The sequence below is a fragment of the Lipotes vexillifer genome, unplaced genomic scaffold (assembly GCF_000442215.2).
Source record: "Lipotes vexillifer unplaced genomic scaffold, Lipotes_vexillifer_v1.1 scaffold504, whole genome shotgun sequence".
Taxonomy (NCBI): domain Eukaryota; kingdom Metazoa; phylum Chordata; class Mammalia; order Artiodactyla; family Lipotidae; genus Lipotes; species Lipotes vexillifer.
In genome coordinates, this window is record NW_006785225.1 from 820,055 (window position 1) to 835,569 (window position 15,515).

At 48.2% G+C, this 15,515-nt stretch overlaps 1 protein-coding gene across 1 annotated transcript in view; it reads right to left on the reverse strand.

The window, feature by feature from the left end:
- Positions 1 to 656: 656 nt before the first annotated feature.
- The window catches only part of PHAF1 (phagophore assembly factor 1), a 28,924-nt gene continuing 14,065 nt past the window's right edge, over positions 657 to 15,515 (reverse strand). The window contains exons 4-16 of the mRNA XM_007457301.1: positions 12,513 to 12,556; positions 10,604 to 10,683; positions 10,274 to 10,368; positions 9,343 to 9,440; positions 9,141 to 9,253; positions 7,163 to 7,296; positions 6,684 to 6,767; positions 4,571 to 4,653; positions 4,119 to 4,162; positions 3,698 to 3,741; positions 3,487 to 3,545; positions 2,790 to 2,862; positions 657 to 2,144 (exon numbers count right to left, since the gene is read on the reverse strand). Of these exons, the coding sequence (XP_007457363.1) occupies positions 2,058 to 2,144; positions 2,790 to 2,862; positions 3,487 to 3,545; positions 3,698 to 3,741; positions 4,119 to 4,162; positions 4,571 to 4,653; positions 6,684 to 6,767; positions 7,163 to 7,296; positions 9,141 to 9,253; positions 9,343 to 9,440; positions 10,274 to 10,368; positions 10,604 to 10,683; positions 12,513 to 12,556 (1,038 nt within the window). The 3' untranslated portion in view covers positions 657 to 2,057. The remainder of the gene's footprint in view (positions 2,145 to 2,789; positions 2,863 to 3,486; positions 3,546 to 3,697; positions 3,742 to 4,118; positions 4,163 to 4,570; positions 4,654 to 6,683; positions 6,768 to 7,162; positions 7,297 to 9,140; positions 9,254 to 9,342; positions 9,441 to 10,273; positions 10,369 to 10,603; positions 10,684 to 12,512; positions 12,557 to 15,515) is intronic.

A 15,515-nucleotide genomic window follows, 5' to 3' on the forward strand; every position in this document is an offset into this window, starting at 1 on the left:
TGCTGACACACCCTATTGGGAGGTGATCTGGAACCAATCTAATGGTGGCCCTTTGAGACAGCCAGGGCTGAGGTGGTGGAGAACCAGGCTCTTTGCCAAACAGGTGAACATGCTTGGTCCTCCTAGTAGGGACGTGGGTGGGGGTGGGGGTGGCAGAGGCTCATGGAATCTGACCATACTTCTTAGTTTGGAACCCCTAGAATGAGGCCAACAAATGCAGATCTTTCTCAAGGCTGGACCCCACAGGGATGGGTAGGGGCCTGGCCTCAGTCCTCATGGAACCGGCAGCCATTCTGCCACAACTCTGAAAGTAGGTGTTTTGCTTCCTATTTGCCCCTTCAAACTGCATTCTTAGCCACGTCTAGGTCTTTAGATCTGCTTTCCTGGGGCCAAGCCCTCCTGAGCCCTGGGCTAGCTGGAACATTAGGGACGGAGGCACACAGGGACTGAGCACATTGTCCTACCTAGTCTTCCCCCATATCCAGCTACCCACCTACACCCACACAACTGTGCCATTCTCCCACTGGAGCCTGTGCTGCCCCCTTCAGAGGAGTCAAGGAAGCTTTTTCTAAGATGACTCCTCCAGCTGTAAGTTCCCCCATATTCTTCAACCACCCGCTTTCTCAAAAAAATCAACGCCTCCACGCTCATTTTAGTATAAACATCCCAGCAACAGCACATGGGGAGCTGTTGCGGAGGGCATAGGTCTTTATTGGAGGAGGGGTATGGGCAGGGCATGAGGAAGGTTCCCCCATGCTAGGAGGATGGGAACAGTCCTGGCTGCCCCACAGTGGGATGTGTGAGGGTCTCTGGCCAGGCCACAGTCCACACGGGAAGACACCAATCAGTCACAAAGTCATGGGAACGCCACACAAGCCTGGCTGTAGGCCCAGGCACCACACAGGTGCCCAGGGCAGGTCCCCTGCACATTCATTGTTAAACTATACAGGATGAGGCTGTACATGAGTTAATTACAAAAGAGTCATATTTACAAAAATCTGTACACACATTTGAAAAACTCACAAAATTGTCATCTATGTATCACAAGTTGCTAGACCAAAATATTAAAAATGGGATAAAATTATACATTTCTCTTCTCAATTCTTTTCAAAAGGATTAATATTTTTAAAGCACGTATGCTACTTTCCTTAGCAAGTCCCACGAAGAGACTGAGCAGCCCAGCCCTCCATGAGCCCCAGAGGCCTTGAGCCGTAAATGGGCCCGGCCAGGGGACACTGCCCAGAGCTGAGGCAGGGGGGCCAAGCCCACAGTGCAGAACAGAATGCTGAAACACAAAAAAAGGAGGAAGATGTCTTTGGCTAAAACTTTGGCATTAAAACAAAGAGGCAAACAGGATGGAAACATGCAGCCCTGCCAGCCAGGCTGCGGCAGAGTAGGGGAACAGGCGGCCTTGAAGGCTGGCTCCAAGAGAGGTGGGAACCAGGCCTGGGCACTTACCTTGATGGTAGAAAGTTGTGTTTCAACCAGTTGGGTGTGCCTACTGGGCCTGGCAGGGAGCACGTGCAAGAAAGAAACAGGGAAGGGCAAGTGGGCCACCTTGGCCACAGCCAGCTCATCAAGTAACTAAAGTGGATGTAGTGCAAAAGTTGCAACCAAGTACTACGGACATGCTACCTGCTTGCCTTAAGGGTCATGTGGCAATGCTGGGCCAAAGGCAGGACCCTGTCCTTGTCTGGGTGCCTGTGTCCTCAGCCAGAGAAAGAGCCCCAAGTTTTCCCAATGTGTGGGGGACAGGGGAGACAGAACCCTGTCTCTTTATATGTTAGTCGAGAGCTCCTAGGTCCAGGTATCAAGGCTCAGAGTTTGTGCTTCTCTTTGCAGTCTGTGTTCCCTGTTGGCACCAGCAGGCTGAGATCGCACAGAAGAATATTTGGGCCTCTCACCCCATGGCAGAGTACCCAGCCTGAGCCCTACCTCAAAATATCACAACAGCCCTTCTACACTGGCAAGGTGTCCAAGAAAACCCACAGGGTGGCCTGCTGAACAGGATGCGATACACAGTTCCATGGGGCACAGGGGCATGGGTGGTGATGTTCCTAGGGGAGTTCCGTGGTTCTCAGGTGGGCACCAGGCCTGGGGGGGCCATAAAGGGTCACCGAGGCAATGTGGTTGTTCTGCATGACCTGTTATGAGAAGAGGACAGCGAATCAAGGGGGAGGAGTTGAAGGGATGTAAGCAGAGCAGGCAATCAGACCCACAAAAACCAGCAGTGGCATCAGTCCTGGGCTGTGACTGAAGAGAAGGGACTTGAGGCAGCTCCTGTGCACAGGGGCTGGAGGTTGTGTGTGCAACCCACCTGCACACGGGGCTGGACTGACCCCTTAACACCCCCCAACTCATGCTAAGGGGGTCATCTCTGCTCCTGTGTCTGCCTGTTTCTCTGGGATATATAAACTTCACCACACCCATTTGTCCAGTCCTTCTGGAACCCCTGCTAGAGGTCTGCTGAAGGTATGGCATCCAGATGGGAAAACAGGGGCAGCTCATTCTTCTCCCAAGCTAGTGGGGCCTCTACAGCCACTCACCCCACAGCACGTTCATTCACATGGCATTTAAAGGCCCCCAACACCCCCGGACTGAGCCCCACTTGCCCTGTGGTTACCTTTCCTATTGTACTCACATTTTCAAATATAAATGTGGGATCCCCATTTCCTCTCATCTTGTTGGATTAACCTGCCCAGCAGGGCCCTCAGGCCCTCCCCAATCTCCCTCTCAATCACTTGCCTGTCCTCGCCATGACCACCGGCCACTCAACCCCCAGGGCTTACCTCAAAGATCATCCGCTGAAGACCAAAGCAGAAAGTGGAGCCAAATGGGTTGGTGTTGTTTGGGGAGGAGGACCTGAGGCCGGGGAAGCCACAGTTAGAGGGTCAGACAGAGGCCAAGGCCAGGCAGGGCATCCGGTTCCTTTTGGGATGGGGGCTATTAGCCAGTGGTCCCTCATGGCTGTGAGTGTTTCCCACACAGGCCCTTGAGGTCCTAGGCATAGTGATGGGCCTCATTCAAGCACAAAATCCTACATAGTCCAGCTGGCACAGAAAGTTAACATGTAGTTGGACTGGAGTGGTGCAAAGTCAGGAGGGAGAGGGAGCCTCAGGCAGGATGCAACCAGGTATTGGGCTGTGAACTAAAGCAGGTTGCAGCTTTGATAGGGAAGAGGGGGCCCAGGACAGCTAGTCAAAACTGCCTCCCTTTCTGAATAACTAGAGGCAAAAAGGTCCCCATACCTGGAGGTAGGTGGGAGATGGGGGAGCTATCCCAAGGGGCAGCCTCTCTGGTGTGAGTAAACATGCAGAACAGCTGGCCTAGTCCTAACACGCAGGGTTGCGGCAGGAAGCATGTTTGTGGCAACATCAGAAGTTTGTCGTTTCTGTCATTAAGCCATAGCCACTGCTAGGGCTCCCTGGGACTTCTGGGCTGTGAGGAGCCGGATGGGGTGATCAGAGGCAGCAACCTCCTGCTCACCTGTGCAGGACAACAGGCTTCTCCACAGGGTGGCCCAGGAGGTCCTGGATGTTGTCCCACTGCAAGAGGGATGCGGGTGACAGGGGATTAGCAGGGACCCGACCCTACCCGTGACAAATGGCTGGCCCAAAGGACATGGGAACCCGGACTGCTGGCAGACTCATGCCTACCTCATTTTCAGACTGCATCAGGTGGGAAAATAGGAGCTTACCTTGCTGTAGGTCGTGCATGTTTCTGTCTGACCATCTGTGTTTTCTGAAAAGAGAACACAGGGTGGTTGGTATCTGGCCTGGCCCGGATTCAGTTCCACACCTGCTCAGGTAGATGTCTCAGCCCACCTGTGACCCCAGCCCTAGCCACCCTATGCACTGGGATTGATGTTTGGAAACCAGCAATCCCATGGTCACAGGATAAGACCTTGAGGGCCTCCAGGAGACTACAGACCAAGAACACTGTGGCCCCCAGAACACAGAGCCCAACCCAGAAGAGCTGAGGCTATGGGCAGGAGCAGGTGGGCAAAGACGCCACAAACCCAACCACTGCCACCCTCTCTGCGTGGATCACCATCTCTTCTCATCATGAGAGACTGATTCTAAAACCCTTTCTTTACCCTGAGGACACTGACTACTCACCTCTCTTTACGGTTAGTGGGATCTTGAACTCACAGCGGTGATAACTAGAGAGAGAAGGCAGATGGGTAAAGGTTGAACCCCTTGGGAGGCCTTGACCACCCCCACATCTCAACTCTGCACCCCAGGAAAAACAGGATCAAGCACACTTGCCCAAAGCCCTGGCTCTGGGCCTGACACAGTGTTCCCTGGGAGAGGCCAAATTTGTGCACTGGAGTCAAACCAAAAAGGGCACAGCTTGGGGGCTCTGAAGACCCTATCACCTCAGCTAAGAGGCCAAGCTTTCTGAATCTATTTCCCTATTTGTAAAATGGGTATAAATGGAGAGATATAAGGTAATGGGTACTGTACCAGGAACAGAGCCAACACTCAGGAAATGTTTGCTTTCCATGAAATAGCAAACATCCAAAGCCACAAGCTCTCTTTCCTGGAGGGGCAGGTACCGGTATACTCACATATTAAAATTATAATGTCCAGGGTAATTGGTGTGTAGGACAAATTTCTTCACTTTGTGTGTATTCGCATCAAAGAGGATGTCCTGGGATAGAAAACAAGGATGCCCAAGTGGGGAAAGTTACTGAGGCAGGGCAGGGGGCTTTCGAGGGCATGTCCAAATTAGAGACACCCACTCCACAATGGGGATGCCCTTGGGGAACAGCTTTCTCCCAAATAACAATCAAGGGGACAGCTGAGGCTGAGTGCAAAGGGATGACGACATACACCAAACCATCTACAGGCCTCGTCACTCCAAACCTTGTACCAGTAGGCCCAAAAGGCACAAGGGACTACAGCTCCCACTGCTTGGGAACTCAAACACTGTCAGGGATATCTTTCCTGACCAAAAACACCTGATAAAAAATGTAACCGAGTGCTCGCTTCGGCAGCACATATACTAAAGTTGGAATGATACAGAGAAGATTAGCATGGCCCCTGCACAAGGATGACATGCAAATTCGTGAAGTGTTCCATATTTTTAAAAAGATGTTAAAAAGGGCTTCCCTGGTGGCGCAGGGGTTGAGAGCCCACCTGCCAATGCAGGGGACACGGGTTCATGACCCGGTCCGGGAAGATCCCACATGCCGCGGAGCGGCTGGGCCTGTGAGCCATGGCCGCTGAGCATGCGCGTCCGGAGCCTGTGCTCCTCAGCGGGAGAGGCCACAACAGTGAGGGGCCCGCGTACCGCAAAAAAAAAAAAAACGTAACCAAGCACAGATTTTGGCTTACAGGCTAACAAGAAGATTCAGGGGCCTACTTCCAGCAACCCTTGGAACTGAAAGTAAAGGCTAGCCTCTAGCCAGGACTCAGATCTGGATTTGACACTGCCTATCAAACACCTCTTCGTACCCCGCCACACCCTTCTCAGGTTCACATCCTGTCAGCTGTTCTGCCTGAGACCCCAGGGTTACCCCTGACTCCAGCCCTCCACCAATAGCCACACCATGTCCCATCAGGGCTGGTCCATTCGCTCCATCTTCCATGACACCTATCATCACTGGCCCTTGAACTCAAAAAGAGGTTCAGCTTGGGACTTCCCTGGTGGCACAGTGGTTAAGACTCCACGCTCCCAATGCAGGGGGCCCGGGTTTGATCCCTGGTCAGGGAACTAGATCTCGCATGCTGCAACTTAGGAGCCTGCCTGCCACAACTAAGGAGCCGGTGAGCCCCAACTAAGAAGCACACGTGCTGCAACTAAAGGAGCTGGCGAGCTGCAACTAAGGAGTCTGCCTGCTGCAGCTAAGACCCAGTGCAACCAAATAAATAAATAAAATAAACATTAAAAAAAAAAAAAAAGGTTCAGCTTACAACAGTGCCATTCCCTCCTGCCACCATCCTACCCTCAAGAGTTTATGATCCCATTGCCTCTCCCCTGCTACTCCCGGCTCCTCTTTGGTCTTTTCCACACTGGCAGACCCAGTCCTCCTTCTTTCTCCCTCTCTGGAGTGTACCATTTCTTTGCTGCTTCAGGGTCCCAGGCCCTAGAAAGCTGAAAGGTTAGAAAACCCAATATCCAGGCTAGCCCTGCCCTCTGAGCTCTATCCTGCTGGTGCAGTTTTCTTTACACTATCGTTTCTCTCACACACACATCTACCAGCTGGACTGTCAGCACTGATGGCCACAGCTCCATTCAGCACCGTACATCCAGAGCACAGGGCCGCAGCAATGCCTCTGGGGCGACCCCCTAAAAATACATGAGCACACTCCCAGACTTTAAGCCTTTTTTGTCTACCTGTTTTTTGGCTCCAGAAGAGGGTCCTATGCTCTACAAAACAACAGTTCCCAAAATATCTTAACCTGAATGACTCCTGCAGCCTCTACTTGTGGAGCATGTTTCTCTCAGAAAAGAAATGAAGACATACCAGAGAACCCAGTTTCTTAGCAATGGTGGTGACAGGAAAGGTCTACTTTGGGGGTACCAATGCCAATGCAAGACGACACTGGTAAAGCCAGCTAGGGCTAGGTTTCCTGCAGCCAGGCATGGTTAAAGCTGCATGTATGCACACAGGTATGCCCAGGGGCACTGCACACTCCCACAGAAACGGAACGCTCCTCTAAGGAATCACAACTTACCACTCCGAGAGTGAAGTAGTTAAAAAAGTAGTCATTGCACTTTGATGGAACTTGCTTATGAGGAGAAGGAGAATGAATCTTCATCTGTTGGGGAAAAAATAACAATGAATTAAAATCCAACCCCTTAATACATTTAATTCTTGGATTAAATGAGTCTACAAATTGTGTTTCTTGTATAATGTTAATCTGTTGGGGAAGCAAGAGTATGGGAGTCCCACATGCTCGTGCCGAACAACCCAGCCAGCTTTGGTTGACTAGAGACTGCGCCTTGGTCTCCAAGGAAAGGCAGAACAATCTGACCAACAGGGGTCAGAAAAGAGCTTTCAATTTACTTTTCCATCAGCTTTAATAAAGCAGGTCCTATGGGAAAACAGCAGTTTACATTTACTCAGTATTAAGTTAAAGTTGATTAAAAAAAAGAGAGAGAGAGAGAGAGAGAGAGACACCACCTATTCATTTTATAAACACATTTTCCCTACCTTGTCTTCTGACTTGTAGAAGACCTTGTGTGGAGAGCCAAGCATGCTAAGAACATCTTGGCAGGAATCGCCAAAATACACTGAGCGTTCAAATACCCGCATCTTGGCATCTGCTAATAAGCCGGGTCCACAACCTGGAGAGAACAGAGTAAGGTGGTCAGGTTCCCAGTCAGCGCCTGTGACCCTGCAGCCCAGGGTCCCGGAAGCCCTAGAGAGGCCAGTGGCTGCACGCTGCATTATCAGGTTTGGCTGAGGGGAAAGACTGCATGTAAGCTGAAGTACCAGGTCACCAGGACTTGAGATGCTAGAAGAGATCACTATCTACTCAAAATAATGCGAGAGATTCACTCAATCCCACAAAAGTGATACAGAGCTCTAGAAAAGTCATTCACTGACTCAGCAAATACTCAGTCATTGACACCATGGGCTAGGACACTTTGCTAGATGCTGAGGAAACAATGGTGAGCAGAATAGGTGCAGTCTCTGCCCACAATGGAGCTTATGGCATGAAGATTCCAATCAGACCATCACAACTGTGGTACAATAAACAGCAGCACAGGTGCTACGGAAATATATAAATGGGTGCTATTGGCTTCCCTGGTGGCACAGTGGTTGAGAGTCCGCCTGCTAATGCAGGGGACACGGGTTCGTGCCCCGGTCCGGGAAGATCCCACATGCCGCGGAGCGGCTGGGCCCATAAGCCATGGCCGCTGAGCCTGAGTGTCCGGAGCCTGTGCTCCGCAACGGGAGAGGCCACAGCAGTGAGAGGCCCGTGTACCGCAAAAAAAAAAAAAGGGTGCTGTTATCTCTTGCCACTTTCCAGGTCCTGACAAGATACAAGGATTTACGTTAAGAAGTACTTCTCGGGGGCCTTCCCTGGTGGCGCAGTGGTTGAGAGTCCGCCTGCTGATGCAGGGGACACGGGTGCGTGCCCTGGTCCGGGAAGATCCCACATGCTGCGGAGCAACTAAGCCCGTGCTCCACAACTACTGAGCCTGCACTCTAGAGCCCACGAGCCACAACTACTGAAGCCCGTGCGCCTAGAGCCCGTGCTCCGCAACAAAAGAAGACACTGCAATGAGAAGCCCATGCACCGCAAGAATAGACCCCAATCACCGCAACTAGAGAAAGGCTGCGTCCAGTAATGAAAACCCAACACAGCCAAAAAATAAATAAATTTATTTTAAAAATTTATATATATAATTAATTATTTTTAAAAAGTAAAGAAAAGAAAAGAAATTTCTAACCTGGAGGCTGTGAACTGTCTAATTGTTCAGGGGAGTGAGTTCACAGTTTATATACCAGACTCTAAACAGTTGAGAACAGATGCCCCAGAGACTGATGCAAGACCCCAGCTTACAAACAAACACTGGCTAGAATATGAATTCCATTAAGGCACAGCCCCGTCATGGAGCTCAAAGTCCCCAGGCCATCTTTATGGAGGCAAACTACACACAGGAGGATCTCGGTACCACTAAGTATAATCCAAAGGTCTGAAGGAGTTGAGACTGTCCACACAAGAAAATCACAAGATAAGGTGTGAATCCTGGAGAGACCAGCTACTGAAGGCAGCAACTCTTTTTGTTCACAGTCAACAAAACTGAGCAGGGTATGGCTATACCACAATTCAACAAACTCCTCTTGCCAGTCTACTCTGAGAAATTAGCACAAAGGGTGGAAAATGAGACAACATACAACACTGAGCCCATAAGATATATCTCCAGGACGTAGGAACCACTGCAAAGCTACATAAGTACACAGAGGCTAATGTACCTGCCGAGGGAAGAAGTTTTACTGCCATTTATTAAGATTTGCTCAAAATAAGACTGTCTTGTCCCTTCACAAATTTAAATGAAAACTTTTAACCATAAACATCAGCACCATTTGTCTTCTACCAACTATCCTAAGGACGTGGGATTTTAGACTATCACAACAAGGATATAACAGAGAATCCACCACCCCAAAGCCAGTAACTGACCTGCGGCAAGTAGGCGAAGTCGTAAACCTGAGGGTCCAGTTCCATCTCGAAGAACATCTACACTCTCAGCGTACACATTGCCCAAGAAACAGCTCAGGGGCATCGCGGGAGCCCTGCGGGAAGGCACAGTGAGCAGAGGCTTTGCCCTCCCTCCCAGGGAGCCCATGGCCTTAGCATGAAGCTTGTGCTCCCCTACACGTACTTGGTATCCTGTAGGCTGTTTCCACTGTAGATGTACATTCGTTTCACAGTTGCTCCGTGGGGTATCTGGAGAGAAGCCAGACCATGGGCAAAATTGGGCTGCAAACACAAGACAAATATTTTAATAAAAGCACACTGTGGGCCATGTGACTCAGGCTCTGGCACTTTCCTGACACTCATACGGTCTTCAAGAACTGGCCAGGTCATGAAAGTAAGGAATTTAGAATAGGAATATCACAGTTTCAGATAGAACTCTGCTACTGGTACTGCCCTACCTGGTACAAATTTTCTGTATCTATTTCCTCGTCTATAAAAATGGGTATGGTTACCTACAGTGTAGAAAGATGGGACTGTGGTTTCTGAGAAACTCTGAAGTTTGCTTGTTTTATTTATCAAGATTATTAAAACTCTTGATATTTAAAAAAAAAACTGGCCAGGTCAAAGCACAGTCCAACCTGTCTCCAGGTCAATAAATTCACCTAATCATGCAAGTTCATCTTTAATTTTACTTAGTTTTTCATTCCTTCATCAGGGAGAAAATGTTGAAATGCCTCCTTTAATAAAATGTAAAACTTACAAAAAGCTATCATTTCATAACACTAAGGATGCTGTTGCCTAAGGATGAATTCTCTCAAATTCCAGGCCATTAAGAAAAACTGTGGTGATTTGGAATTTTAAAGCACACGACGTGGATTTACCTCTGCAAAGTGAGCTCGACCTCACTCGTCAGTTGAAAGCACCCTCTTCCTGGGAATGCCAGCCTGGGCTTTGTTCTATCAGCTTCCCTCACTGTACCCCCCATTGGCCTCCGAAGACCTCAGAGATCAGGAAACCAAAGAAAGAGCATCTATCCAGCCTCCTCCAATGGTACTCTGCTGACCCATATCACCTGGGCACCGGGCAATAAATATCAGGGAAAGAGAAAGGCTAACCTCGTACTTGGGAGCCTCAGTCCATGAATCTAGCTGAAAAGAGAAAGACAGTCCTCTGAAGTTGAGGTGGAAGAGCTGCTCAGCGGAGTTGTACACTGTGGGAGTGGGGAGAAGAAAATGGCATGGTTGAATGGCATCAGAAGTTGTGAACACCAACCAGCCTGGCAGGGAGTAATGGCTGGCAACACCTTCCTTGTGTCTCATTTCTGAACTGACTTACTAGACTGAAAACAAGAGGGAAGAGCTTTCCTTCACACCCAGGTACCAATCCCCAAATCCGACAGGAACATGGCTACAGATGACCAGAGGAATCAAATGGACTTGGCTTACCTCCAGGATGGGTCGCACCAAAAGACTGGTCAATCTGCTCAATGGTGGGAGCTATGGCTTGAGAATTGAAATGCACACCACTGAAAAACAGAGATACTTTTTAATACCAGGCTTTGCAAGATGGGCTCACAGATCATTAGAGATGGTGGCTGGAAGAGTTACTCTTAAAACACAGGTGGGTGAGTCTACTACTGTATCAAAATAAAAGTTTAACTATAGAACTTTTAAATAAGAGACAATAAATGAGGTCATAAATAGTCAATTCTCCTGAGGTTGATACAGAGATTTAGTCCTCTAGGACCTCCCAAGACATTTGTGGCCACCAGGCCAGTTCAGAAGGAAATCAGTCTGGCCTCAGCCCCATGGCATTTGGACTTGGATAAAGAATACTCAGAAATAGACACTGTTAATATGTTTTCCCAGGATGCATACTAGTAGTTTGGCTTGAAAAGGAACTTTCTTAAAAAGGGATGTCTTAAAAGGGTACAGCCAAGCGAGGCAGCTTGTTTTCCTAACAAGCAGAAGAACCAGCACTCATGGATTGGGTGAACGGGTATGTGGATGGGGAGGAATGGATCCCAAGCAAAGGAAAAATACCTGGGAGGGGGGTGGGCTTGGGAGCAAAGAGGTGAATGATTTCAGATAATGAGCATGAAGATAAATAAATCATTTACAATTTTAAGGAAAATGTTTAAGGTTAAGAATACTTTAAAAAAAATTAATTATCACTTATGGAAAACCTCTGCTTTTTAAAATATTTATTTTACTGAGTATAGTTGATTTACAAATGTTCTGTTAATTTCTGCTGTACAGCAAAGTGATTCAATTATATATACATTCTTTTTCATAGTCTTTCCATTATGGTTTATTACAGGATGCTGAAAATAGTTTCCCATGCTATACAGTAGGACCTTGTTGTCTATCTATTCTATATATAATAGCTTGCATCTGGAACCGCTGTTTTAAACCAGGCACTGTGCTATATGCTTTACCAGTATTATCTCATGTCATCTTCCTAACCCAGCAACCTGATTATTGGTTTCATTTCTCTGATGAGAAAACAAACTCAAAGAGGTTAAGTGACTTGCCCAATTTCACAGAGTAATAAAATGAAGAAGTCATAACCCAAACCCAGGGAAGCCTGACTCTAGAACCCTCACTCTTACCCACCACTGTCTCTTAAGAGGGCAGGTCTCAAGTGCAGACCTTGAGGTACACAAGGCCCCAACAAGACTAAAAGACAATCAGAATCTGCAGGGGTCAGTGATATTATGCATTTGCTTTATCCACTTCTCTGCTGGCAAACACTGCTTGAGTCAGCCCAGGAACTGATCCCTTACACACCCTCGAGAAGGTAAGCCTGTTAAGGAAGCTTACTGAACGGAATATTCTAGATGCCAGCACAGCGCCTTACCATAATGGAGGTTCAAATATTTGTGTATCATACAGGCACAAATACATCCCATTTTCATTCTAAAAAGCAGATTTTGGCCCCCCAAATAGTAATCCTTTTGGCATTCTCTTTAGCATAGGCCTTGAAGTCAGATGTATCTGGTTTGTCCCACCTCTGTTGGTAATGAACACATAAAGAGGTGCCAAAAGAGGCCGTGAAGGGAAGGGTAGCTATGACCCAGGGGACAGTCACAGACCTCTGAGCTGAGGTCCTGCTTTGTCGTGGGATTAAATAAGTTGTCACATATGTGAAGTGTTTCACACACAGTGTGTTCTTAATGAGGTTTCCTTCTCTTCCCCAGGAAACTGAGTAGACTTGGAGGCTGCACGAGGAAATCATGGCACCAGGCTGTAATCCCAGAACTGCTGCAGATGGGAATCCTTTACTAACTTAATATGGGTAGTAGATAAAGCCTCTGTGTACCAAGCCTATGACACATACCAGGAGAAAACTTACCAATATTTTAACTTTACTTTAGTCAAGTCATATACTTCAATCACCTAAAAACAAAAAGCAAATGTTTAAGAGCTGTTAGTGCTCTGCAGTTGAAAAAGATTAATTAGAAAGACATTTATAGAGTAGTGAAGAAAAAAAAAAATCACTAGTTGAAATTCTCCTGAAGCACTGCACATTATGTTTTTTTTTAAAAATAAATTTATTTTATTTTTGACTGTGTTGGGTCTTCGTTGCTGCATGCGGGCTCTTCTCTGGTTGTGGCGCACAGGCTTCTCATTGTGGTGGCTTCTCTTGTTGGGAGCATGGGCTCTAGGCACGCGGGCTTCAGTTGTTGTGGCACATGGGCTCAGCAGTTGTGGCTTGCGGGCTCTAGAGCACAGGCTCAGTAGTTGTGGTGCATGGGCTTAGTTGCACTGCGGCATGTGGGATCTTCCCGGACCAGGGCTCGAACCTGTGTCTCCTGCATTGGCAGGCGGATTCTTTTTTTTTAATTAAATTAATTAATTTGTTTGTTTGTTTATGGCTGTGTTGGGTCTTTGTTGTTGCACATGGGCTTTCTCTAGTTGCAGCAAGCGGGGGCTACTCTTCGTTGCGGCACATGGGCTTCTCATTGCAGTGCTTCTCTTGTTGTGGAGCACGGGGTCTAGGTGCGCGGGCTTCAGTAGTTGTGGCTCATGGGCTCTAGAGTGCAGGTTCAGTAGTTGTGGCGCACAGGCTTAGCTGCTCCACGGTATGTGGGATCTTCCTGGACCAAGGTTCAAACCCCAAGGTTCAATGCAGGGTGTCCCCTGCATTGGCAGGCGGATTCTTAACCACTGCCCCACCAGGGAAGCCCCTGTTCTTATTTTTAACTCTGGAAGAAAAACCCATACCACACACACAGCATAAACTCACCCTACCCCTCTTTCTAGTGGATTGTTCAACAGATGTCCATGGATGTTCTGCATCAGGTTTTTAGATATCATCTAGTGCTGGGTCGCATAAAAGACTGTACATACCATGCTACAGGACAGTAAAACCCTCCATAGAAACAAATTCATGCAGTTTGTGAAGGCTGTAACCTGTAAGGGGGATACTGAGCCCCCTTCCTTTTATTATATACTTTGCTGCATTATAAAAACCCCAAATCAAGTCCCTTTCAAAAATAGCTTCAAAATACTGTGGTTTACAGAAACAAAAAAAGATGGAGGGAGAGGTCTATCCTACTAGAAAACAAGTCATATTACATTAGCTTAGGTCAAGTGTGACAATATTCAGCTATATCCCTAACGAAGAGCATCTGGTCAAACCTAGAGAACCTCAGGACCCTTGTGAAGTTTCAAAAGGTTCAGCCTCAAATGAAATGTCAAGAACTCAGGAATGAGACAAAGGAAAAGGTATCGAACTCTCAGCCACTAGCGATGCCAAGTAATGAGCGTTGTGAAGTCTTTTATGACAATGGCGTCAAGGGCTAGGCAGGCAGTAGCATAGCTGGCTGAGGCCTGGAGCACCATCTGGTATCCTACAGCTGGGAGGTTTGGCCCCCATTGAAGAAGCACAAGCAGAGCTGGTTCAATGTCTGTTTGCCCTGACAATCAGGGCTTCATCCTGGGAAGGGCTGTGGGACACTGGGTACAGGAGCATCTGGCATTGTCACAGGAACACAGACATAACAGGCAGTTCATTCTTGGTCAGACTTGTCCCTAACTTTGTTTGAGAATCATAACTGAACCACAAATTGGGCACCTCTTCACTATAAGGTGCAGCTATTCTGATCCTACCTGCTGCTAAGAATCACTCCCTCTGCTGGGCTGTTGTAGCACTTCAATCTACCCTTTCCTACACTATTAGTATATGCTGCTCACTGGTACCGCTATTAGCATTTGCTGTTCACTGGTACCACTGAGTTAAGCCCCTTGAGGTCTGGCTGATTAGTTTGCACAGAAGAGGTATACAACACATGTCAGGGAGTCGGCTGGGTATGAAGATAGCTAAGGGCAATATGAAGCTCAAAAATATGAAAAGTGGTGCCAAGAGAGGTCATGCAAGGGCAGGGGAATAGCTGTGATTCATGACACTATCTTCAGAAAGCCTGGGCATGGCAGTGTATTATGCCTGGTATGCCATTTTACTGAGGCCGGGGTCCCATGCTGGCAGAGGCCTCAACCCTCAGCCAGAATCCCTGCTTGTATAGCAGAGGCAAGCACTCTGCCTCTTTGAGTGCTACGACTATGGCTGGCTAACGATCCCCCAAGGGCTGCCCATCGCTCACCCTATGGGCCTCCAGGATATTCTTGCTGTGACACTATCATTCACCTGCCAACAGCCCACACCAACACTTATGGCGTGGCACCTGTGACACGAAGGACTCCAAGACAGTCAGCACTCTGGGTCCCTTGCCAGAATCAACAAGCAGATTTTGACCTATGGAGCTTGCTGGGCCATAGGGACAAGTAGCTGGGGAAATCTGAAGTCCATGGTTTTCCACCCTCTGGGCTGGAAAAGACCTTGATTTCCCTAGAAGAGAAGACATGGCAGCACCCAAGATAGGAAAGGAAAAGACAGGTGGCTGTAAAGATTGTGACTTGTGAAGCCTCATTCCATAATGCTCTCTCATAGATAGGGAGTGAGAGGATGGGGAAACTGCAGGACATAGCATCGGGGAGAAGCAGCTTCTGAAGCCCTTGGATGGAGGGGCAGGCAGGTGGGTGAGGTCAGACTTGGTACCAACCGAGGCACCTGAGGGATTACTTCCACAGTTTCCAGAGGCTCAGGCAGGGCCCCAGCCCCTCTTTCTTCATAGGGACCCCACAGAAGGCACAGAGAAGGTTCTATTCTATCTCTTTTCCCATTCCTCACTTTTCTTCATAGTATGCTTACACTATTTTCTTCAGCTTTTATCACATCTATTTCCCATACTCATCAACAAACCTAAGCCATTTCTATTCCCAGTGGCCAGTTACTGCACTCTGGTAACATAGGGTTAAAAGCTTGGTGTCAGCTAGACCACTTATCCTCTTTCCC